We start from the raw sequence: 26497 nt of genomic DNA, 5'->3' as shown, positions 1-26497 counted from the left end.
AGTAGCTAGGTGTTGCTAACGTCTTTTGAGGCATTGCTATCACGATTTAATGTGTCATTTGGCATTGCTGACATGTTGCTAGGCATTGTTAGTATGTTTTAGCAAGTAGATAGGTGTTGCTAACATGTTGCTAGGCATTGCTAGCATGATGTTACATGTCCTTAGGCATTGCTTACATGTTGCTAGGGATTGCTAGCATGTTTTAACAAGTAGCTAGGTGTTGCTAACATGTTGCTAGGCATTGTTTGTATGTTTTAGCAAGTAGATAGGTGTTGCTAACATGTTGCTAGGCATTGTTAGCATGTCCTTAGGCATTGCTTACATGTTGCTAGGCATTGCTACCATGTTTCAACAAGTAGCTAGGTGTTGCTAACATTTTTTGAGGCATTTCTAGCATGATGTAACGTGTCCTTAGGCATTGCTAACATGTTGCTAGGCATTGTTAGCATGTTTAGCAAGTAGCCAGGTGTTGCTAACATGCGTTACAACTTTAATGCAGTTATATTTAATGTGTTTAATCATTGCAATAATCACTGAATAGTCGAATAATCGTTCTAATAATCGTTAGTTGCAGCCCTAGTTGGCGAGGCATTACTAAAATGTTTAATCATGTAGCTATGTATTGTTATCATGGTTAACCTCTAACCAGGTGTTGCTAGCATGTTTTTAGCATGTGGCTTAGTATTTTAAAAATCCTTATCCAGTAATCACAAATGACTAGAAATGTCATGGAAAATCTAATTTGTGGTCAAAAAGTGTGGAAACCGGAATTACTTCCTGAAACGTTTCTGGATATGTACGTTTGACGTTGTGAACAGTTTGCATGAAAGCTCTTGTTGTCAATTTAAAGTGCAGTCATCAGTTTTTTGCCTGTCTCGTCAGATTTGGATCACAGCAGAGGAACAGAGGTTGAAAGCGGGAACGTTTTTCTGGCCGTGGTGAGCACAGAGACACTGCCCAAACACACCACTGAAATGTAGAGAGGAATTATCCCATTGAACGATCTGCTTGTTATCTGTTTGTCTATTTCAGTTTATAACTGTTGCAAACCAGCTGAGGAAATGTTAAAGCTCAATTGACTAGTGCTCTGTTGAACATTTCAGTGTTTATGTTAAACTGTGATAAAGGTGACATGTCAAAGACATCAGCCAACAAACATTTCTACACAAATATCACATTAACTTGGTGAGAGCATATCTAGTAATATGGACTATTTTGAATGAAAAATGATTTTGAAAGAGGTTTTGCTCTGAAATCAGAAGCAGCTTTTGGTGTTTCGAGTGAAGCTCAGAGTGTCACTGCAAACTCACTCATGACTTAATCAACACATGATCCAAACAAAGACCTCACACACACACACACACACACACACACACACGGGTCATTCATCGTGGATCAGTTCTCCTCTGAACGAAGCGTGAATGATTCTCATGACAAAGTTATGAAGATGCAAGCAGCCACTCGTGAACAAGAGAACAACAACAGCTCTGACATCTGTCTGTGTGTAGAGAAAAGCCATTGTGTTCTGGATGACTAAACACCTCTCTGTCTCTCTCTCTGTCTCTCTCTGTGTCTCTCTCTCTGTCTCTCTCTCTGTCTCTCTCTGTGTCTCTCTCTGTCTCTCTCTCTGTGTCTCTCTCTCTCTGTCTCTCTCTGTGTCTCTCTCTCTCTGTCTCTCTCTGTGTCTCTCTCTCTGTCTCTCTCTCTGTCTCTCTCTCTCTCTCTCTCTCTCTCTCTGTCTCTCTCTGTGTCTCTCTCTCTGTCTCTCTCTCTCTGTCTCTCTCTGCTCTCTCTGTGTCTCTCTCTCTCTGTGTCTCTCTCTGTGTCTCTCTCTGTCTCTCTCTCTGTCTCTCTCTCTGTGTCTCTCTCTGTGTCTCTCTCTCTGTCTCTCTCTCTGTCTCTCTCTGTGTCTCTCTCTCTGTCTCTCTCTCTGTCTCTCTCTCTGTCTCTCTCTGTGTCTCTCTCTCTGTCTCTCTCTCTGTCTCTCTCTGTGTCTCTCTCTCTGTGTCTCTCTCTGTCTCTCTCTGTGTCTCTCTCTCTGTCTCTCTCTGTGTCTCTCTCTCTGTGTCTCTCTCTGTCTCTTTCTGTGTCTCTCTCTCAAGGGTGATTCCATTAGAAAGGAGAATTCTCACTATTCTTCAGTGGCTGCACCTGCCTGATGATGAGAGGTCAGACTCAATGTAAACATCTCATGAAACCGGTCAAGAACACGTGCTCCTCAGATTTCACACTGAAATATATTAACCCTTGTGCATCCTTGTGGACATTTTTGGCTTTTTCAGTTTTGTTTTTTTGATAACTTTGTCTCTGTTAATGCTAACTGCATACAATTTTCCACAGGTGTGAATTTTTATTGGAATTTTAATATTTCACCCTATTTTCTTTAAAAAAATATTTTTTGCACTGGTTACACAAAATACTCCCTCTTAGCGTCGTTTTGGACAAAAATGGCACATTGAAACCCATTAAAACTGCGATTTTTAATCCCAGTGCCATTTAACTATAAAATTATGCAATCTTGTTTAACATGCTTTCATTATGTTGGCAAGGCTTCAAAATTTACATTTGAAATATTTTTTACCAGATCGTGCCATTTTTTCAGGTTTGGCATATCATCGCTTTTGATGTTGTTTTCTGCTGTTTTTGGCTTATGCATATTATAGAGCCAATTAGATACATTATGAATATATAATTGTGTGAGTGTGTTGGTATGGATTTCAGAGTGTGGTTTGTATGTGTCTGAGGCTCTAATAATAAAAATAAAAACAATTCTGTTTAGCATTTATTAAATTGAAAATAATTACTATTTTTCATTTTTTCCTAAAACAACAACAGTGGCATTATGTAAACAAAACCAGACATGGACATTTTTGTCCATAATGAACCTATGTGTAACTTTTTTTAATTGATGCACAAGGGTTAATTATGATATATTATATTACCCACAGAGACACAAGCATTTCCTCGTTGACAGATGCATTTCAGAAGGGAAAGAATTCTTAAATGATACATGATAACATTGGTTTCCTTTTTGTTTGTCTTTATTCGCCTTCCCAGTTTCTGTTCTGTTGTCTGTGCGCTGCATTCTGATTGGTCAGATCTCATCGGTGTGCACCAATCAGAATGGAGAAATAAACAACACAGAGTTGAAAAATAAATATAACAGCAGCTTGTTGTGATGTAGTTGCACATGCTCATATTGTGATTTTATTGTTACTTATAATGTTAATTGTCACAAAGATAATGTCACAATGAGTCTCTGTCATCTGTTTCCCATGGACTACACTTCCCATAATTCCCTGCCCTCATCTCTGCCAGCTGTTTTTGATTGTCCTCACCTGTGTTTCATTAACTCATTTGTCATTGTGTATATAAAGCCCTGTTGTTTGCTTGTTTTTTGTCAGTTGTTATGTGTTGTGAACTCCTTCATTTTAACAGAACAACTGACTAGCCGAAATGGATCTAGCTGCTCCTTTCATTCAGCTGACTCGAGCGAACTTACCTGTCCCGGAATATTCCCGTCAGTTTTGTGTCCTTGCCAAGAGCTCAGACTTTTCTGATGCTACACTGTAGTCCATGTACTCGATTGGTCTCATTGCACACCAGTGGAGGGAGTTGCTGGTGACCTGAGACTACATATGGGAAGAATATGCTAAGTTGATATTAGAGACATTCGCTTCAGCGGATCCTCCTCAATCTATCCCGATTCCTGTTTCCGAGCCTTCCACTCGGAAGGTGTGCTCCACTCCATGTCCCATTCAAGTCTAAGTTGGTTCCACGCCATGTCATAACCTTAACTTCTGCAACTCCCTGCTTGAAGCCCTTCTCAGCCCTTGTCTCCAAGTTGAATTATCCACCACTGATGTCGGTGCGTAGGGACGCAAAGACCCTTCCTCACAGCTTGTCAGTACTCCTGCCTGCTGGCAACGCAGGCTCTGGGACGGACGAGGCTACATTGCCAGCCTCGTCCGTCCCAGAGCCTGCGATGCTAGCCTCATCTGTCCCAGAGCCTGTGCTGCCAACTTCTGCCTCACAGAGGAGGAGGAGGTTAAAGGCTTCCATTTCCAAGTCTCTGCCAGTGTTCACGACCACAGAGGTCATACCTGAGCCTCTGTCCATGCCCATGCCTACGACCACAGACTCTGTCCATGTTCAAGACCACTGAGGTAATTTCCCAGTCATCCTGGACTCTTAGCCTCGAGCCTGCCATGGCTCCGCCTTCTATGGATTTGATCCTTGAGCCTCCCATGGCTCCACTATCCACAGCTCCGCCCCTTGAGCCTCCCATGACTCCGCCTTCCACGGCGTCACCCCTCAAGCCTGCCATGGCTCCCCCTTCTACGGCTTCGCCCCATGAGCCTCCCATGGCTCCACCTTCCACGGCTTAGCCCCTTGAGCCTGCCACAGCTTCGCCCCCTGAGCCTACTACAGCTCCGCCTGCCACGGCCCTGCCCTCAGAGTCTTTCATGGCTCCAGTCTCTAGTCTGTGGCTACCTAACCCTAACCCTAACCCTGATTCAGCCCTGTGGCCACCAACCAGACCTCCTGAATCAGTCCCTACCCTGAGGTGGTCTTTTGGGTCTCCTGGCCGTCCACCTGACCTGCTCTGTTCTTCTGAGTCTCCTGCCCATCTGCCTAATCTGCTTTGGTCTCCCTGGTGTCATAGCTGTCAACCTGAGCTACTTTGGTCTCCTTTGTCTCCCAGCCTTCCACCTGTTCTGCTCTGGTATCCTTGGTTTCTGGCCCCATCTTGGCCCTGCCTGCCTCACCAGCCTTCCTTGGGCATCAGGAGCCACCCATTAGAGCCAGGGCTATGTTATGATTCTCTGTTGTTTTGCCTTGTGTTTTGCCCCTGTCATCTGTTTGCCATGGACTACACTTCCCATAATTCTCTGCCCCCATCACTGCCAGCTGTCCTTGATTGTCCTCACCTGTGTTTCATTAACTCATTTGTCATTGTGTATATAAAGCCCTGTTGTTTGCTTGATTTTTGTCAGTTGTTATGTGTTGTGACCTCCTTCGTTGTAACAGTCACAATGCAAAAACCACAATGGTCCCAAAAATAGGCTTTGGTTTTCAAAATATAATGACTTGTTTTTAACTGATCTTGTGCTGAAATGTGAGCATGTTTTCATGAGATTCACCACTGTGTCCCTGTAGTTTAGTATGTACTGTGTAGTGGTTATTTACTGTAGTTTTGCGTGTTTTGTTTGTTTAGGCCATATGTTTACGCTGTTCACTCAGAACAACCAGATACATACGGACACATTCTGGGTCCTCTGAGTAATGAGGTAAAACTACACAAACACACAGAGAATTTACACAGCAGTCTCACACAACACTGAACACCTGAACATTGACATGGAAAATGAAAACACTGTAAGTGTGTGTGTGTGTGTGTGTGTGTGTGTGTGTATGTGTGTGTGTGTGTGTGTGTGTGTGTGTGTGTGTATGTAAGTATTTGTGTGTGTGATTTACAAGGAAAATATTTTTGGTTGCAAACTGGTAATTACAGTGGTGAACACCTGAACACTGACATTCACTTAACATTGTGTGTGTGTGTGTGTGTGTGTGGTGTGTGTGGCAGCTGGATAACACTCTTAGAAAGATCGATAATATCATCGGTCAGCTGATGAACGGACTGAAGCAAATGAACCTGCACCGCTGTGTCAACGTCATTCTGGTGGGCGATCACGGTATGACTCCATTCACACTCACAGAAAAACACTTTCACATCAACCAAATGAACTTGAGTCTTAAACACTCAACTGCTGTGACCTCTGACCTCTCATTATCTGTGTGTGTTCAGGGATGGAGGAATCTCACTGTGATCGTACAGAGTATTTGGGCTCTTATGGACTCAATGTTGACACTCTCACACTTGTGGCAGGATCCTCAGGGAGAATCAGACCCAAAAACACCAACACAGCTTGTGTGTACCCCTGCAGAGCTCACACACACACACTCACACACACATATACACACACACACACACACACACACACACACACACACACACACACACACACACACATATACACACACACAGACACTCACACACATACACACACACACACACACACACACACACTCACACTCACACACACACACACACACACACACACACATGTTGTGTTTCCATGTTTTATGGGGACTTTCCATAGACATAATGGTTTTTATACTGTACAAACTTTATATTCTATCCCCTAAACCTAAACCTAACCCTACCCCTAAACCTAACCCTCACAGAAAACTTTCTGCATTTTTACATTTTCAAAAAACATAATTTAGTATGATTTATAAGCTGTTTTCCTCATGGGGACCGACAAAATGTCCCCACAAGGTCAAACATTTCGGGTTTTACTATCCTTATGGGGACATTTGGTCCCCACAAAGTGATAAATACACGCTCACTCACTCACTCTCTCTCTCTCTCTCTCTCACACACACACACACTCACACACACTCACACACTCTCTCTCACACACACACACACTCACACACACTCACACACTCTCTCTCACACACACACACACCCCCACGCACACTCACTCACACACACACACACTCACACACACTCACACACTCTCTCTCACACACACACTCACACACACTCACACACACACACACACAGTAGTTTAAGAGTAAACTGATAATTGTTTCTGAAAACTGTTCATATGATTGTTATTTTCAGATGATCCAAAGGAGATTGTAGCTAATCTAACAGTAAGTACATGAAACACATCATCAGCACTGACATCTGTCAGATTTTAATTAGTGCTGCATGTGACCTTTGACCTTTCCTGTCAGTGTAAGATGCCGAATCAGCACTTTAAACCGTACCTGAAACAACACCTGCCCAAACGCCTGCACTACGCCAACAACAGACGCATCGAGGACGTACACCTGCTCGTGGACAGGAAGTGGCAAGTAGCAATGTGTGTAAAAGCGTGGGTTTACTCGCTATCCTCAAAGTCTTAATAATTACACACAGCAGTCAATGTTTCATCTGGATGTGTGTTGTGTGTCCTGAGAGCAGATCACCCGTGACCTGCGGATACTTTGGAGATCATGGATTCGACAACAAGATCAGCAGCATGCAGGTCAATCAACCTAATCAATGATCAATCAATATATCTGTCCATCTGTCGGCATTTTCTCAGGCTGCATTGTTGCGTTTTTGTCTTTAGACAATATTTCTTGGATTCGGCCCGAGCTTCAATTTCAAGACACAAGTTCCTGTTTTTGAAAACATTGAGCTGTATAACATCATGTGTGGTGAGCGAACGCCATCAGTGTTTATTACAGGAGGATCCGGACCTAATAATGGAGGGTTCATGATAATGTCTGTGTGTGTGTGTGTGTGTGTGTGTGTGTGTGTGTGTGTGTGTGTGTGTGTGTGTGTGTGTGTGTGTGTAGATCTGTTGGGTTTGACCCCAGCCCCTAATAACGGCACACACGGCAGTCTGAACAGCGTGTTGAGAAACCCTCCGTACACGCCCACACAGCCAGAGGAAGTGACCTCACCTAAACCTTTAGCCCCGCCCTCTGAAGTGACCCGTGACCTGGGCTGTAACTGTGATGAGGAGGTCAGACACACACACACTGGTGTATTCATGATATACAGTATCCACATTTTTCCTGAAAAAGATTCATTTGTTTTCCGTGTCTCTGGTGTTTTCAGTCACATCGGCGTTTATATGACGTTTATAACATTTGCCGATAGTCGCGATGAGGTCTTTTGACAGCGCTGAGTGGGTAGAAGTGTGCCTTAAATGATTTTAATGCATGACATGGAGGTGAAGAACCATTCAAATACTTTATTACACGGATCTCTAGAATACTGGATTCTGATTGGTCAATGGCGCATCTAGTGGTCAGATATTTCTGAGTAATAACCGCACATCAGGGGATTAAGACTTATCAGACCAGATATTGTGATTCATCTTTCACACTTCTATGATCTCTGTGATCTCAGCAAGTCAGCTCATTAAATCATTTCAGCTTAAATCAATGTTTCATGTGCATTTCTTTAATTATTTAGCGAGTAGTCTGTAATAAGCTGGATAATGAGCAGTATTCAAATACACCTGGCATAAGAAGCGATGGCCTGAGGTTACTTGCATTGATATGATTCGCTAATTCAACTTATCATGACAGCAACAACTGAACAAGCTCATTGTTACTGCAACTAACACCAGGATGCTGTTCAACGCTCGTCTCGTTACATATAGAGAAACAATGTAACCAGAAAACAGCCCAGCGGCGATTACAATCATCCGTACGCCACCTAGTGGTTGCTTGGGAAAACTGGGGATATCATGCATGAATATCAATGCGAATCCTTCAGAATATAGGGATGAATATAAATGTCTTACAGAAGTCAATCTGTGCTTACATTTACAGAATAACATTGAAGAAAACGCTCAGAGATTTTCTCCGGCAGTGGATGCACAGTTCAACAGTTAAGATCTTATTACTCCTTCTGTTCTGTCATAGAGCATTATGTTTGAGTAGTTCAGATGAGTGTGAATGAATCTTTACTAGTTTCACATGCTTTAGGGCGGATATATATTGTGCTGACTGTATAAGTGTCAATCAATACAGATTTTGTTACATTGTGTAAATTGCATAAACATATATGACCCATTTGAGTAATTACCTTAAATGTCCAACTTTCTAACCATAAAACCGCTACAAAACTGTGTCATGTACCAAAGTAAAGGATTTTTAAACTTCACATCATCATCCTTACTAAAATTCTGTTCAATGATGATTGATTTGAGGAAACAAACAGCCATGTTTGTCTTCAGATAATCATGTATTCTCGATAGAGATGACTTTAATAATCAAGAGCCTTATGGAAAGAATATATCTTTATTCCCCTTCGGTCACTCACTCGATGTTGTGTCGATGAAGTGACACTAGGGGTCACTCCTGGGAGCCCCAGACATCTCTGATCTTTGAGAAAAGGCCAATGAAAATTGGCGAGTGGAAATTGCATGCCACTCCCCCATTCCTTTCTTCCGGATATGCATAAGGAGCTTACGCGGTTACAGCGGGCACCTTTTACTGCCCGCACCCAATTCACGAACTCCTACGCTCTCACTACCCTCGTCGGTGGGGCGGCAAGGGGGTACTCTGCGATTCCTCAGGTGGATCAGACGGTCGCGGTGCATTTGCCTGCAGAGTGCCGCCACTTGGCTCCTGTCCAGGGCATGTAGGCTCACGTCATCACTGGCCTACGGTGCTGCTGGACGTGCCGCCTCCACCCTGCATACCATGGCACTCCTGCAGATGCACCAAGCCAAGGCACTCAAAGAACTGCACGAGGGTAGTCCTGACGCCGGATTAATGCAGGAGCTGATTTTGACCAAGGTCATTGTGCGGTCTCTCGGGCAGGCGATGTCCACCTTGGTGGTCCAGAAATGCCACCTTTGGCTCAAACTGGTCGAGTCGAGAGAGGCTGACAAGGTTCGATTCCTTGTTGCCACTGTCTCCCAGGTTGGCCTGTTTGGCGACGGTCTTCGCCCGGCAGTTTCCAACGGTGAGGAAGCAGACAGAGGCTATTCAACACATCCTGCCCCAGCGCGACTCAATACCCCGCACCCTGAGGGCATCTCCCTGCAGAGGTAACACCGTCTCCGCCACAGCCCACACCAGTAGGCCGCCAAGAACCTGAGAATGGCTTCAAGTGCCCCTGAGATGGGCAGCCCAGGAAGTCCAGTCCATCCCAGGCTGCTCCGAGAGTGGTCACAAGGAGTCAGTCTGCTTTGATGTCCCTGGACACAAGTGGCACTTCAGGATCCGCCCCATCATAAGGCCCTGCCCGCTGGTATGTCCAACACAGTTGTAGAGCCTGTTCCTCCAGCCAAGATGAGGAAGGGTTTTTACAGCACCTACTTCATCGTAATCAAAAAAGGCGGCGGGGCTGCGCCCATTCTACTAGGGGTGTAGCGTCCTGGGCTCTGACCAACGGTGCCTCTCTAGCAGACATTTGTAGAGCAGCGGGCTGGGTTCAAACTGGTAAGTCTCGGGACAACTAGCCGGGTGTACCTCTTGCATATAGCGCCTTTCCCCTCCCTAGAGGCGAAGACGTGCGCTCATTCTCCCAATCATATACACTAAAGTGTGGACCCTGGATGTCCTTCCTCCTTAGCCCTGTGGCTGGTGAGTTTTCGAAGAAACTCGCCACTTGCCCAGTACGTGTGTCAAATAGGCACTGTACTGGGGTAGGTGCTCCACATGTGTTGGTTATCCCGTTGATAACCCCATGTGATGTATTTCCCACAAGAGGGTTTCCCTGTTGGTAAACTGTGTCTTCCTTGGGCAGAGGCCTCTATGCCTCCGTACACCATGTTTGTAGTAACTCCTCCCTCTTTGGGTAGGATCTACCGTGGGACCCTTCCACATGACGCGCTTCCGACCATGTGATGTATCTCCACTCTAAAGGCCCCCTCCCTCTCCGGACACGGTGTGGTCTCCACGGTATCCTTCTCTTTGGAGGGACACCCCCGATGTGGACCTTATATGGGCCCCAGCTGAACAATTTTGTTCCTTTTGAAGAGAAAAAAGAGAAGAGGCCACGGTTTGGTCAGCTAGTTCTTATTTTTGAGCAGTTAGCTTGTCCACATAACACAGTTCAGTAGTCGTTTTCCATAGGGACCCCTAATGTCACTTAATCGACACAACATCGAGTGAGTGACAGAAGGGGAAAGTCTTGGTTACTGACGTAACATCTGTTCCCTGATGAAGGGAACGTGATGTTGTGTCCCTCCTGCCATGACACCGAACTACCCGCTGAATCGGCTGGGACTTTGTCTCGGTTCCTCAGTGCGAGACCTGAGTGAGTGTATGCATGCCAGCTCCTTATATACCCGTATGTCTGGGGGAGTGGCATGCAAATTCCACTCGCCAATTTTCATTGGCCTTTTCTCAAAGATCAGAGATACCAGGAGTGACCCCAAGTGTCACTTCCTTGACACAACGTCTCGTTCCCTCCATCAGGGAACGGAGGTTACGTCAGTAACCAAGCAGTTAATGAGCAGGAACGAACATTCTCAATAAAGAAATAACTTGGACTACAGAAACGAGGTGTTCATTAAATCAAGTTGGTTTAGCTTGATTTCTCATTGCATCTTTAAGTAAAACAACACTGTGAAATTCAAAATGTTCCAGATGTTTAGATGATGACAATAACTTGTATATCCAATGTATACATGATATGCAACTACATAATTACGACTAATATTATGAAATATTGAATTCACTGACTATATTATAAAAAAAGGCATTACAGTATTATAATATTTCTATGGTGATGTAAGGTTTTGGTCATTTCACCCACCCCTGCTTTGATTCATGATTCTGTAATGCTGTTGTGTTTCATGATGTGTGTGTGTGTGTGTGTAGATGTCACACACCTGCTGTTTGGTCGTCCAGCGGTTCTCTTTCACACATCATACACACAGTTGTGTCACTCCGATTACTGCAGCGGTTACAGTCACCGACTCAACATGCCGCTGTGGACAGCCTTCACCCTAACAACACAGGTACACACACACACACACACACACAGACATACAGACACACACACACACACATAGACAGACACACATACATACATACACACACACACACACACACACACACACACACACATACACACACACACACACATTGGCTTCATGAAGTTCGCACAAACTGATCTTGTATCAATGCTGCTGCTGATGTTTACAGTATGAATTCTGTAATCTGATTATTTATATATATATCCTTAAAGTGTTCGTGTGTGCAGGTGGAAGCAGCAGTGTCCTCATCCAGTGAGTGTGTGAGAGCAGATCCTCGTGTTGAAGTCACACACACCTGCAACACATACAGCCAACAGCCTGATGTTACACATGCATTCCTGTACCCACCCGGTGAGTCTGTCTCACACACACACACACACACACACACACACACACACACACACACACACAATGGTTTATGTCATGGTGGCAGTGCATTATTGACTTTTATGGATGAATTCTAACTCAACTTTTCACTCATTAAAACACATTTTTAACCACTCCACAGATTTTATATTAGCAAACTATAGTTTTGGCAAGTCATTTAGAACATCTACTTTGTGCATGACACGAGTCATCTTTCCATCATTTGTTTACAGACCGATTGTTTCACTTTTAATTGACTATAATCACAATTCCAGTGGGTCAGAAGTTTACATACACTAAGTTAACTGTGACTTTAAGCAGCTTGGAAAATTCCAGAACATGATGTCACGCCTTTAGACAATTAGCCAATTAGCTTCTGATAGGAGGTGTACTGAATTGGAGGTGTACCTGTGGATGTTAAGACCTTCAATCTTCAGTGTCTTTGCTTGACATCATGAGAAAATCAAAAGAAATCAGACAAGACCTCAGAAAACTATTGTGGACCTCCACAAGTGAACAAACAATAGTACACAAGTATAAACACCATGTGACCACACAGGCATCACACCGCTCAGGAAGGAGACGCATTCTGTCTCCTAGAGATGAACGTAGTTTGTGTGAAAAGTGCAAATCAATCCCAGAACAACAGCAAAGGACCTTGTGAAGATGCTGGAGGAAACAGGTGGACGAGTATCTAGATCCACAGCAAAACCAGTCCTATATGGACATCACCTGAAAGGCTCAGCAAGGAAGAAGCCGCTGCTCCAAAACCACCATAATAAAGCCAGACTACAGTTTGCAAGTGCACATGGGGACAAAGATCTGACTTTAGGAGAAATGTCCTCTGGTCTGATGAAACACTATTGACCTGTTTGGCCATAATGACCATCGTTATGTTTGGAGGGAAAAGGATGAAGAACAGCATCCCAACCGTGAAGCATGGGGGTGCAGCATCATGTTGTGGGGGTGCTGCAGGAGGGACGGGTGCACTTCACTAAATAGATGATGACATCATGAGGACGGAACATTATGTGGATATATTGAAGCAACATCTCAAGACATCAGACAGGAAGTTAAAGCTCGGACACAAATGGGTCTTCCAAATGGACAATGACCCCAAGCACACCTCCAGAGTTGTGGTTAAATGGCTTAAGGGCAACAAAGTCAAGATATTGGAGCGGCATCACAAAGTCCTGACCTCAAACTGATCTGAACTGGAAAAGTGTGTGGGCAAGGAAGTCTACAAACTGGACTCAGTTACAACAGTTCTGTCTGGAGGGACGGGACAAAATTCCAGCAACTTATTGTGAGAAGCTCGTGGAAGGATCCCCAAAACATTTGACCCAAGTTAAACAATTTAAAGTCAATGCTACCAAATACTAACAAAGTGTGTGTGAAAGACAGTTGTAGTCCTTGTTTAGCGACGGGTTAGCAACATGCATTTTTAAAAAGACACTGATTGAGGTCTGACTGTGTCATTTATGTTCTAGAAAAAACCTGAAAGTCTCTTCAAGTGATTTTCCCCTCAGATCTTATTTGACATTCATTCTTATTGAACTCACACATTTGTTCCCTTAATGAAGCCGTTTGGTCAATCCTCACACACGTTTGATTAATGTTGAATGAACGTTGTCTCTCTGTGCAGATTTCTCTGTATCTGCTGAATCCAGATATGATGCGTCACTCATAACAAACACCGTGCCCATGTATCCCGCCTTTAAACGTGAGTACAACACAACAGCATTATTGACTGAATTACTGCAGGAATAACTGAATATGCTGTAAACAATAATAGAATAAATAGCATACATGTACGTGGTGACACCCGGCTCATATGGGTTCAATGGAAGATATGTTTAGCCACGTATACTTTGAGTTTAAACCTACAATTAAACTTAAACAATAAAAATGAGGTTTCAGAAATAACGGGGATGCAACAGAATTGTGTAGAACAGAATAATGCACAACTGTGAGAAGTGTGTCTTTATTACAGAGTATAGGGAGGATTGGTTCATAATCAAAAAGAAAAATATCGTCTAGGATACGGATGTAACCTCTGTTCCCTGATGGAGGGAACGAGACTTTATGTCGAAGAAGTGACACTAGGGGTCTCTTGAGCGCAGAATATGCCTCTGATCTATGAAATTAGGCCAATGGGAATTAGGCAGACAGTATTTGCATACCCCGCCCCCAGACATACGCGTATAAAAGCAGGCAAATACGTCGAGTTCATTCAGGAATTTTCTGAGGAGCCGGAAATGGTCCGGACACTACAATCGCTCGGCTCAGCGACGTGGCCGGGAGGACACAACGTCTCTTTCCCTCCATCAGGGAATGGAGGTTACATCCGTAACCTAGACGTTCCCCGTCTATCGCTCACTTCGACGTTGTGTCGAAGAAGTGACACTAGGGGTCCAATTCAAATCACGCCATGCACTGAGCCGTGTACGTGTACTGCTGACACAAGAGCGGGCAGGTATATTTAAGGAGCCACTAGGGCGACATGTTCCTCGTCCTAGCTGACCTTGCGCAGCACCTGTGCTTGAAGGCTCACTGGGGGAAATTCGTACTAGCGCAGCCCCGAGGGCCAGCTGTGTGCCATACCAGAGCGGGCAGTGGAAGGTCTCTCGGGAGGCAAACAGGTCTACCTGGGCCTCGCCGAATCGTTCCCAAATCAGCTGGACCGACTGGGGGTGAAGCCTCCACTCTCCACCGGGCCAGCGTTGTCATGACAGCGTGTCCGCTATCACATTGAGGTCGCCGGGGATGTGAGTGGCGCGCAGCAACTTGAGTCGCGGCTGGCTCCAAAGGAGGAAACAACGGGCGAGTCGCGACATGTGGCGGGAGCATACGCTGCTTTGGCGATTTATGTACGCTACCATGGTGGTGCTGTCTGGCCTAATTAGGACACATTTGTCTTGAACTAATGGGAGAAACTTCCGCAGGGCAAAGAAAACAGTCAGTAACTCTAGGCAATTGATGTGCCAGCACAGCGGGGCACCTTATCAATGGCACACGGCACACGGCGCCCCAACCCGATCTGGAGGTTTCGGTCGTGACGACGACACATCGAGACACCTGCTGCAGAGGCACTCCTGCCCGTAAAAAGCAGAGGTCTGTCCAGGGTTTGAATGTTTGATGGCAGGGGGGGGTGATTGTTACACGGTGCATGCCATGGCACCATGCTCATCTCGGGACTTGAGTCTGAAACCAGTGCTGAATCGGTCTCATATACATCAACCCCATCGGCGCGACCGCCGCGGAGGATGCCATATGCCCCAGGAGCCTCTGGATAAGTTTTAAAGGGACCTGGCCTGAAGGTGGCGAGGCAGTCGAGCACTGACTGTGCACGCTCGTTGGAGAGACGTGCTAACATTGAGACTGAGTCTAACTCCATACCGAGGAAAGAGATGCTCTGAACCGGGGTGAGCTTGCTCTTTTCTCGGTTGACCTGAAGCCCAAAGCGGCTGAGGTGCCTGAGCACCTGGTCTCTGTGAGTGCATAGTAACTCTCGGGAGTGGGACAGTATGAGTGGGCCAGTCATCGAGGTAATTGAGTATGCAGATGTCGGCTTCTCTGAGCGGGGCAATAGCTGCCTCTGCGACCTTCGTGAAGACGCGAGGGGACAGAGACATGCCGAAGGGGAGGACTTTGTAATGATATGCCTGGCCGTCGAACCCGAACTGTAGGAAGGGTCGGTGTCGAGGCAGAATTGAGACGTGAAAGTACGCATCCTTCAGGTCTACCGCTGCGAACCAATCTAGACGCCGGACACAGGTTGTCCTACAGGCCTTGGAGGGGAGTACAGGGCGACCCCGCCAGGTGGTAGGGTTTTCGGGACACAGGTGGAGCGCAACAGCCCTATCCACCTTAGGAATCGCCGTGTACCTGTGGGCCGCTCCACCATCGAGGGTAGCGAGAGCGGATGAGTGAGTGGCTTTGTGACTTGTGGAGAGGGCTGCCCTCCATGCAGACATCAGCTCATCATGCACCACCAGGGGTGGTGAGCGGCGTGGAGCCCCCAGGAACCAGTCATCCAACCGCGATGACTGTGGGGAGGACAGAGGGTTCCAGTCCAGCCCCACTCTGGCGGTGGCCCAGACAAGCATAACGGACATCTGCATGTCAGCCTTGCCTGGGCGTGCAGGCCCGAAGGCAGCAGCCCAGGGGAGTCATCAGCGTCAGACACCGCGCTCTCCGATGCAGCGGCGAGCTCATCCACCTCGAGATCTAGAGGATAGGGAGGCTGGGTGTAAGGCGAGCCGCTATTGCCTCGAGCACGGACAGGAGTCAACAATTGTACCGGGGGGGGCGGGTGGTCCGTACCCAGCGGAGCTGCACCCGCTGCCGTCCCCAGATCACCTCCATAGCCAGCCGCACCGTCCTCAATCCCGTGGGAAGAAGGAGCAATGCGGGGGGCGGCTGGAGTGGCGTGCTTTCGGTTGAAAGCGAGCAGCGACCGCAACGTTCTCGCAGTGAGAACATGAACCATCCACAAACGCTGCCTCGGTGTGATCGCAACCCAGACACACGAGACAACGCCTGTGGCCGTCTGAAGCGGAGAGCACTCTTCTACATCCAGGAACTACGCAGGGGCGGAAGGGCATCTTTATAAAGACACGTCCTGAAAAGGACGTTCAACGCCGCTGTGTTTTGCTCTTTTAGAGGAAATTACTCTTTTAACTCTTAAGTTTTGCACTGTTGAAGCGTGAAGAAAATTTTGTCTGGGGGCGGGGTATGCAAATAGTGTCTGCCTAATTCCCATTGGCCTGTTTTCATAGATCAGAGGCATATTCGGCGCTCGAGAGACTGCGTGTCAGCCTTGCCTGGGCGTGCAGGCCCGAAGGCAGCAGCCCAGGGGAGTCATCAGCGTCAGACACCGCGCTCTCCGATGCAGCTGTTGTTATTCTAATTATTGAGGCAATATAAATAAAGGATAATATCATCTCTGACTTTATGCAAACTAATGCAAACAGACGGTAAGTAGACTGTTAATTATGCATAACAGATTTGCATATCTATTAGCAAAAACAGAGAGAAGTGATCGGATTACCTCACGTTCAGTGTTAATGTGTAAAAATACACAACATTTGATTTGCTGGAGGGATCAGCACTAATGCAGTGTGTGTGTGTGTGTGTGTGTGTGTGTGTGTGTGTGTGTGTGTGTGAGGGTAGGGGTGTGGAGTTATCTACAGAGAGAAGTTCTCCGCCGATACAGTCTACAGAATAATGGAGTGAATGTGATCGTGGGGCCGATATTTGATTACAATCACGACGGACTGAGAGACACTGAAGAGAAAATCAAAGAGTGAGAAACACACAGACATGCACACACACACACACACACACACACACACACACACACACACACAGAGTTCTTTAATCCCTGTATGGTCAAAGGTAACCACAGTGTAGTTCATCATGAACACAGTGAACAGACATACACGTTTGTATCTGGAAGTTTTCCTTTGATCTCGTCAGTGATACTTTGTGTGTGTGTGTGTGTGTGTGTGTGTGTGTGTGTGTGTGTGTGTGTGTGTGTGTGTGTGTGTGTGTTATAGGCACGCAGAGGGGTCTGTGTACATTCCCACTCATTTCTACAGCATTATAACGAGCTGTGCAGGAGTAAACGAGACACTGGAGGAGTGTGAGACGGATCTGAGAGTCACCTGCTTCATACTGCCACACCGACCAGATAACACTGAGAGCTGTAATGTGAGTCTCACTCACACACTCACTCACTCACTCACACACATGCGCACAAACTCAACTCACTCACTCACACACACTCACTCACTCACTCACACACATGCACACACACTCACTCACTCACTCACTCACACACACACACACACACACACACACACTCACTCACTCACTCACTCACTCACACTCACTCACACACATGCACACACACTCACTCACACACACACACACACACACACACTCACTCACTCACTCACTCACTCACAAACACTCACTCACTCACTCACTCACACACATGCACACACACTCACTCACACACACACTCACTCACTCACACACACGCACGCACTCACTCACTCTCTCACTCACACACTGAATTAATTTCTTCAGCAGAACACAAATGAAGATGTTTAGAAGAATATTTCAGCTCTGTAGGTCCATACAATGCAAGTGAATGGTGAGCAGAACTTTGAAGCTCCAAAAAGCACATAAATGTAGCATGAAAGTAATTAATAAGACTCCAGTGGTTTAATCCATGTCTTCTGAAATGATATGATAGGTGTGAGTGAGAAACAGATCAATATTTAAGTGATTATCTACCAAATATAAAAGTAGAATGTTAGTTTCTGTCGTATCTCTTCCGAAGACGTGGACTAAACCCGCGCCTGTCGTATCCCTTCTGAAAACGCGGACTAAACTCGCGCCTGTCATATCTCTTCTGAAAACGCGGACTAAACTCGCGCCTGTCGTATCTCTTCAGAAGACGTGGACTAAACCCGCGCCTGTCGTATCTCTTCTGAAGACGTGGACTAAACCCGCAGCTGTCGTATCTCTTCAGAAGACGTGGACTAAACCCGCGCCTGTCGTATCTCTTCCGAAGACGTGGACTAAACCCGCGCCTGTCGTATCTCTTCCTAAGATGTGGACTAAACCCGCGCCTGTCGTATCTCTTCTGAAGACGTGGACTAAACCCGCGCCTGTCGTATCTCTTCTGAAGACATGGACTAAACCCGCAGCTGTCGTATCTCTTCCGAAGACGTGGACTAAACCCGCGCCTGTCGTATCTCTTCCTAAGATGTGGACTAAACCCGCAGCTGTCGTATCTCTTCCTAAGATGTGGACTAAACCCGCGCCTGTCTTAGCTCTTCCGAAGACGTGGACTAAACCCGCGCCTGTCGTATCTCTTCCTAAGATGTGGACTAAACCCGCAGCTGTCGTATCTCTTCCGAAGACGTGGACTAAACCCGCGCCTGTCGTATCTCTTCCTAAGATGTGGACTAAACCCGCAGCTGTCGTATCTCTTCCTAAGATGTGGACTAAACCCGCGCCTGTCGTAGCTCTTCCTAAGATGTGGACTAAACCCGCAGCTGTCGTATCTCTTCCTAAGATGTGGACTAAACCCGCAGCTGTCGTATCTCTTCCTAAGATGTGGACTAAACCCGCACCTGTCGTATCTCTTCTGAAGACGTGGACTAAACCCGCAGCTGTCGTATCTCTTCCTAAGATGTGGACTAAACCCGCAGCTGTCGTATCTCTTCCTAAGATGTGGACTAAACCCGCGCCTGTCGTAGCTCTTCCTAAGATGTGGACTAAACCCGCAGCTGTCGTATCTCTTCCTAAGATGTGGACTAAACCCGCAGCTGTCGTATCTCTTCCTAAGATGTGGACTAAACCCGCGGCTGTCGTATCTCTTCCGAAGACGTGGACTAAACCCGCGCCTGTCGTATCTCTTCTGAAGACGTGGACTAAACCCGCGCCTGTCGTATCTCTTCCGAAGACGTGGACTAAACCCGCGCCTGTCGTATCTCTTCTGAAGACGTGGACTAAACCCGCGCCTGTCGTATCTCTTCCGAAGACGTGGACTAAACCCGCGCCTGTCGTATCTCTTCTGAAGACGTGGACTAAACCCGCGCCTGTCGTATCTTTTCTGAAGACACGGACTAAACCCGTGCCTGTCGTATCACTTCCGAAGACCTGGACTAAACCCGCTCCTGTCGTATCTCTTCCGAAGACCTGGACTAAACCCGCGCCTGTCGTATCTCTTCCGAAGACGTGGACTAAACCCGCGCCTGTCGTATCTCTTCTGAAGACGTGGACTAAACCCGCGCCTGTCGTATCTCTTCTGAAGACGTGGACTAAACCCGCGCCTGTCGTATCTCTTCTGAAGACGTGGACTAGACCCGCGCCTGTCGTATCTCTTCCGAAGACCTGGACTAAACCCGCGCCTGTCGTATCTCTTCCGAAGACGTGGACTAAACCCGCGCCTGTCGTATCTCTTCTGAAGACGTGGACTAAACCCGCGCCTGTCGTATCTCTTCTGAAGACCTGGACTAAACCCGCGCCTGTCGTATCACTTCCGAAGACCTGGACTAAACCCGCGCCTGTCGTATCTCTTCTAAAGACGCGGACTAAACCCGCGCCTGTCGTATCACTTCCGAAGACCTGGACTAAACCCGCGCCTGTCGTATCACTTCCGAAGACGTGGACTAAACCCGCGCCTGTCGTATCACTTCTGAAGACGTGGACTAAACCCGCACCTGTCATATCTCTTCCTAAGACGTGGACTAAACCCGCGCCTGTCGTATCTCTTCCGAAGACGCGGACTAAACCCGCGCCTGTCGTATCTCTTCTGAAGACGCGGACTAAACCCGCGCCTGTCGTATCACTTCTGAAGACGCGGACTAAACCCGCGCCTGTTGTATCACTTCCGAAGATATGATATGATAGGTGTGATTTAGAAACAGTGTCATATTTATCCCACATGGATTACTTTTATGCTGCCTTTATGTGCTTTTTGGAGCTTCAAAGTTCTGCTCACCATTCACTTGCATTGTATGGACCTACAGAGCTTAAATATTCTTCTAAACATCTTCATTTGTGTTCTGCTGAAGAAAGAAAGTCACACTCATCTGGGATGTTTGAGTAAAGGGTTAGGTGAACTGTTCTTTTAGGACTTCTTCACTTGTGATCTCTGACCAGCAGATGGAGCTGTTGTGAAATAAATCACAATCCCTTCAGAACAAACACCGCTCAGAGAAACCACAACACACACACACACACACACACACACACACACACACACACACACACACACATAAATACTTTGAAGATAGCATGATGTTAAAGGGATAGTTCACCCAAAATATATATATACTTCTACAGTTTGAGCAAGTAAGATTTGCACAGATGTGCAAAATAAACTCTATCGCCCCCTTGAGGACTGAGGTTTATTACCGCAACGCTAACACGAGCGCACGTGACACATATTCAAACGGACCGTGGCTAAGCAATCGCATCTGCGGAAAAGTACTCATGTAGTTTTGGTGAATGACGAGAGAATGATCATTTTTGTGTGAACTATTCCTTTAAAGCAGTGATGCTGGTTTGTGATTGATAATATTAATATCACACTCCTGTGATATGTGACGAAACAGAAAATCCCCAGAATTCACATCATTTGGGAAATTCAGGAGTGAAACAGAGCCAGACAATCTGTTCAACTTGTGGAACACTCATAATTGATTCTCCCCCTCTGTCCAGATGACCTCATCTGACACTGAAATAAACACGCTTAACTCAGCAGTGACCTTTGACCCTGTTGTTTCCCCTTAGAATTCGGAGGATGAGTCTCGTTGGGCGGAGCAGCTGCTGCAGTTACACACGGCACGTGTGCGAGATGTGGAGATCCTGACGGGTTTGGACTTCTACCGCTCCACCGTGCTGCCCTACACACGCGTGCTCGCACTCAAAACACACATGCACACCTTCGAGGAGGACGTGTAATGCGCCGCAAGCATTTCATAACTGCCATAAACCGGACGCTTCTCTGTATAGTTTTATTTATTATTCACCTTCAAACTAATAATGATGAAACTGTATAACAACAACAAACTCACGACGACAGTCACACAACCGTTATAAAACATACAGTAACCAGAAACATGCTGTGTGTGTGTGTGTGTGTGTGTGTGTATTTGTCTGTGTGTGTGTGTGTGTGTGTGTGTGTGTGTTTGTGAATATATGTGAAAACACTTGTAATGATGATGATGATGATGTGAATTAGTCTCTGTTTAATGATTGTGACATCATCAGTGATTCTCTGCCTCCCATTGTCTGCAGATGGTCATGTGACTCATGATTATGACATGAGTGAGTGATGTTCGCTTTTAATAAAGGATGTTTTTAACAATATCATTACAGCAATAAATTAATGTACTGTCAATAAAAACCTGAGTGTGTGAGTATGTTTTTGTGCTGTGTGTGTGTGTGTGTGTGTGTGTGTGTGTGTGTGAGAGTATGTGTGTGTGAGTATGTTTTTGTGCGTGTGTGTGTGTGTGTGTGTGTGTGAGAGTATGTGTGTGTGTGTGTGTGTGTGTGTGTGTGTGTGAGAGTATGTGTGTGTGTGTGTGTGTGTGTGTGTGTGTGAGAGTATGTGTGTGTGTGTGTGTGTGTGTATGTATGTGTGTGTGTGTGTGTGTGTGTGTTTGGCAAACAACCCCACCTCCATGTGGAGCCGGATGGGCAACTGGAGGAGGTCCAATTCCGATTGTTTTTTCCTCCTCATGGTGTTTGTAACCACCACAGCGGCCAAATGGGGCTCTGGAATTAACTACCACAAAACTACGATGTAAAGAACTTCTTAAGCTTGTGCTTAATATTAAGTCAATGTCCGAGTTGGTCATGATGCTGGCGTCATGAGTGATTGGAAGACATGGGCCCGATCAGCTCAATAACAACGGCAGGAGGCTGCAAGATTTTTGTGCAGCCCATGGGCTTGAAATTACCAACACACTGTTCCAGCATCGGCACATCACACAACATCATGGATGCATGCCGGGACCAAGCAAGAACATCTGCTGGACTACATAGTGATGGAACGCGGCTGCGGGCCCATGTCCTCTCCGGTGGTGGGTGTAAACTCTGATCCCTTTCAAACCCATAGTGGCCTGGTCTAGGCTGGCTGATGAAAGTTGCAAGTGAGAATTTCATCATCAAACAAAGGCATGCTGAGGAGAGGCTTGCGGAGCCCCAGTGTGGTTTCAGGAAGGGGCGGTCTTGCACAGATGCCATATTCTCTGTCCGTCTGCTACAGCAGAGGTGTAGGGAATTCCAGCAAGACCTACATCTCTGCTTTATTGACCTGGTCAAGGCCTATGATACCATCAGTAGCTCTGGGTTGTTCTTCGTGCTTTCGGAGTCCCAGACCCACTGCTCACGATCATTAAGGACCTTCATCAGCCCCACCAAAACTAAGCACCTGCCCTGAGCACAGGTGGTCCATCAGCCAGTCGTCTCAGTCAGTCGAACCGTGACATCTGGGTCTGCCCCGTGACCTCCTGCCAGCGGGCTTTCGACACTTCACGTGGCCTCAAGGTGCACATAGCCTGGCACAAGCGTTGTGGTGACGTCACCATGTGTGTGTCTGTGTGAGTGTATGTGTATGTGTGCGAGTGTGTGTGTGAGTGTGTGTGTGTGAGTGTGTGTGCGAGTGTGTGTGTGTGTGCGAGTGTGTGTGTCTGTGTGAGTGTATGTGTGCGAGTGTGTGTGTGTGTGTGTGTGTGCGAGTGTGTGTGTCTGTGTGAGTGTATGTGTGCGAGTGTGTGTGTGTGTGTGTGTGTGCATGCTAGTGTGTGTGCGAGTGAGTGTTTGTGTGTGTGTGTGTGTGAGTGTATGTGTGCGAGTGTGTGTGTGTGTGTTTCAGTCTCTGACCCTTTTAATTAGTGAAATAAAAGTCAGATAATCAGTCTGATAATGATCTGGAGATTAAAGTGTTTTGCAGTGTATTTCGGATCATAATAGTGGACTGGTATGACATGAACTCTGATAGCACATTCTCTCTCATGTTTGTTTTACTGTTTACCTGCACAAATAATACAAATACAAAAGTAACCACAATATTTTAATAGAAGTGTATTTGATATATATAAGGTTTTACATAAATTGTTGGTGGTGTGATATGATATACTGAATCTAAAACTACTTTAAAGATTTGTATAATTATATATAATGTAGTTTTTATGACCAAACCCACACACACCCACACACACACAGTGCAGAGTTCACACACACCTGCAGAAGTGTCTGAAAGTGTCTTGAGTGTCGTTTTGCTCTGAACACCAAGATGGACTTCAGGAAGGACGTTCTGCTGAAGAAGAACGTTCTGCTGGTGAGTTCAGTGAATGTTTTATCAGAGAAATACAGTTTGACAAGGAGAATGAAATGATTCATAGTTGCTGAAGTGATTTCTGTTCCACAGGATCAAACTGAAATCAATCAAGAATCAAATCAGATTCATGCTTCAAACTGAACTTCCTATGTCCCCCCTAAAATTCCTGACTTTCTCCAGAATTTCCGTTTATTTCAGTTTATATTTTCACAAGATTTCTTCTCAGAAATTCCTTCAAGATTGCATCAGGATTTCATAACAAGAGGCATAAAGTTGAGTGAACTTCAGTCTTCATCAGTTCATATTTAACAGAGTTGAGTGTGTTTCTGCGGTTCAGTCTCCGAGAGAAAACACTCATTCACTGAAACATCTCACAGGTTTATGTTATTCAGCCTCTTGTTATTGTGTATCTCAACTCATAAAGATTGTGTTCCTACTGGAACTTCTACTGTCATTTGAAAGCAACTCTCATGGGATTGAATATACATCCACCAAGAATCAAATATCTGACAAAAAAATATACAGTAGCCTCTCTCTCTCTCTCTATATATATATATATCCTCATGTATAGAAGAGACTGAGGCTGTCATTAAAGGGTTAAACATTCAGCGCACCGAGTCATGTGACAAAACAACATGGTGCCAATCTCAGGCGAGTTTGTTTTTCGGAGAAACGGCAACAACATTTTTAGTTTTCACATTAAAACCTATTTGAGTCCAAAGAGTCTCTAGTTTCATCTGATACTCTCCCTCAACGTCAGTAAAACCAAGGAGCTTGTTGTGGACTTCAGGAAGAAAGACGGAGAACACAGCCCCATCACCATCAATGGAGCACCGGTGGAGAGAGTCAGCAGCTTCAAGTTCCTTGGTGTCCACATTACTGAGGAACTCACATGGTCCGTCCACACTGAGGCCGTTGTGAAGAAGGCTCACCAGCGCCTCTTCTTCCTGAGACGGCTGAGGAAGTTTGGAATGAACCACCACATCCTCACACGGTTCTACACCAGCACTGTAGAGAGCATCCTGACTGGCTGCATCACCACCTGGTACGGCAATAGCACCGCCCACAACTGCAAAGCCCTGCAAAGGGTGGTGCGAACTGCCAGAAACATCATCGGAGGTGAGCTTCCCTCCCTCCAGGACATATATACCAGGCGGTGTGTGAAAAAAGCTTGGAGGATCATCAGAGACTCCAGACACCCGAGTCATGGTCTGTACTCACTGCTACCATCAGGCAGGCGGTATCGCAGCATCAGGACCCGCACCAGCCGACTACATGACAGCTTCAACCCCAAGCAATCAGACTTTGGGGGGTTGGAGTATACAATTCCCAATTTTGTCCTCGTTGTGGTGTAGTGACTTGCGGGTGGTGGAGGACGAACCTCAGCTGCCTCTGGGTCTGAAACCATGAATCCGCGCATCTTATCACATGACACCTTGAGCGTGTTACCATGGAGACATGTGGAGGCCGATGCCATCAAATGGCGTCACTCAGCACGTTCTGGATTCAAACTCACGACTCCAGGTGTTATACTCGCTGAGATACCCAGACCCCCTATACTTTTGATCTCTTGATCTCTCATGATCAATATACATCAGCACTGCACTTTATTAATCTTATTATCTCACACTGGACTGTCATAAATGGACTGTCTCCATGTCCTCCAACTTCTCCCAGACACGATGGCTCCAAGTAATCGATCCGTTTCTTGACATCCACCACTCTTATAACCACATCAGTGAACTTTGATCAGTGGTCGATCGAGGTATCACACAAGATCCTCCAAGGCAGTCACGACCACCGTCAGCCTTGCCGACATATTCAGCATCTCTCGGCACATTTCACGCACCTCTCTGACTAAATCGACTCCCAGGCTTGCGGCCTGCTCGGGGCATCAGCTTTTATTGTCCTCTAGAACAATTATGGAACAGAGAGCATCAAATCTCACCGGTTTATGTCCTAAAGGTACTAAAACTAGCAAAGTGCGCAGAGCACGCCGTTCGCATGGCTTCACCTGACACGATGTAGCATATTTTTTGAAACACATAATACATAAATGCTCAAATATATTAACTCTAATTGTATTTGTTTGTATAAGGCCATATACCAGATTTAAATATCAGACAATGTAATAATTGCAACAGGCCGAATTTTTGAATCCTCATTTGTGTTTTTAGTTTACAGATTAATTGCATGCCCATTCTTGCATTGTCTGAGGCAGAAACGTTATAATTAAAGGTCTTCCAAAACCTAAATGTAGGCCTATGGTATTTTTGCTTGCTGACTGTATATTCAGTTATTGTGCACAAGTATTTGCATGTAATTGCATTTACAATGTAATAAACACACTTACAGAGGTGTAGAATGATGATTTGTGAGTTTTCACTGCAAAACAATCCAAAACATTTGCAAAGAGAATTTTAGAAATGCCATTTTGGGCCGTGAAATCCTGGTGGGACTGACTAAATAGGGAGCAAGGGAGCATCCTTGGAGTGGTGGTGGTGTAGTGGACTAAAGCACATAACTGGTAATCAGAAGGACGCTGGTTCGAGCCCCACAGTCACCACAATTGTGTCCTTGAGTAAGACACTTAACTCCAGGTTGTTCCGGGGGGATTGTCCCTGTAATAAGTGCACTGTAAGTCACTTTGGATAAAAGCGTCTGCCAAATGCATAAATGTAAATGTAAA

At 46.0% G+C, this 26497-nt stretch overlaps 2 protein-coding genes across 3 annotated transcripts in view; both read left to right on the top strand.

The window, feature by feature from the left end:
* LOC127650409 (ectonucleotide pyrophosphatase/phosphodiesterase family member 2) overlaps positions 1-21883 on the top strand; it is a 29472-nt gene extending 7589 nt beyond the window's left edge. The window contains exons 9-25 of the mRNA XM_052135838.1: positions 883-938; positions 2103-2168; positions 5219-5291; positions 5588-5696; positions 5810-5932; positions 6695-6726; positions 6811-6938; positions 7040-7103; positions 7191-7278; positions 7420-7589; positions 8407-8464; positions 11413-11552; positions 11798-11921; positions 13582-13659; positions 17112-17244; positions 17498-17651; positions 21255-21883. Of these exons, the coding sequence (XP_051991798.1) occupies positions 883-938; positions 2103-2168; positions 5219-5291; positions 5588-5696; positions 5810-5932; positions 6695-6726; positions 6811-6938; positions 7040-7103; positions 7191-7278; positions 7420-7589; positions 8407-8464; positions 11413-11552; positions 11798-11921; positions 13582-13659; positions 17112-17244; positions 17498-17651; positions 21255-21425 (1767 nt within the window). The 3' untranslated portion in view covers positions 21426-21883. The remainder of the gene's footprint in view (positions 1-882; positions 939-2102; positions 2169-5218; positions 5292-5587; positions 5697-5809; positions 5933-6694; positions 6727-6810; positions 6939-7039; positions 7104-7190; positions 7279-7419; positions 7590-8406; positions 8465-11412; positions 11553-11797; positions 11922-13581; positions 13660-17111; positions 17245-17497; positions 17652-21254) is intronic.
* Positions 21884-23686: 1803 nt separating this feature from the next.
* Positions 23687-26497, top strand: part of LOC127650407 (ectonucleotide pyrophosphatase/phosphodiesterase family member 3) — a 42649-nt gene continuing 39838 nt past the window's right edge. For both annotated transcript variants that reach the window (XM_052135835.1, XM_052135834.1), the window contains exon 1: positions 23687-23808. In XM_052135835.1, coding sequence (XP_051991795.1) covers positions 23764-23808 — 45 coding nt within the window. In that variant the 5' untranslated portion in view covers positions 23687-23763. The remainder of the gene's footprint in view (positions 23809-26497) is intronic.

Source organism: Xyrauchen texanus, chromosome 10 (assembly GCF_025860055.1).
Source record: "Xyrauchen texanus isolate HMW12.3.18 chromosome 10, RBS_HiC_50CHRs, whole genome shotgun sequence".
In the NCBI taxonomy this organism is placed as follows: Eukaryota; Metazoa; Chordata; class Actinopteri; order Cypriniformes; family Catostomidae; genus Xyrauchen; species Xyrauchen texanus.
The sequence above is the reverse complement of the archived record's forward strand: the minus strand, read 5'-3'. Positions and strand labels throughout refer to the sequence as shown.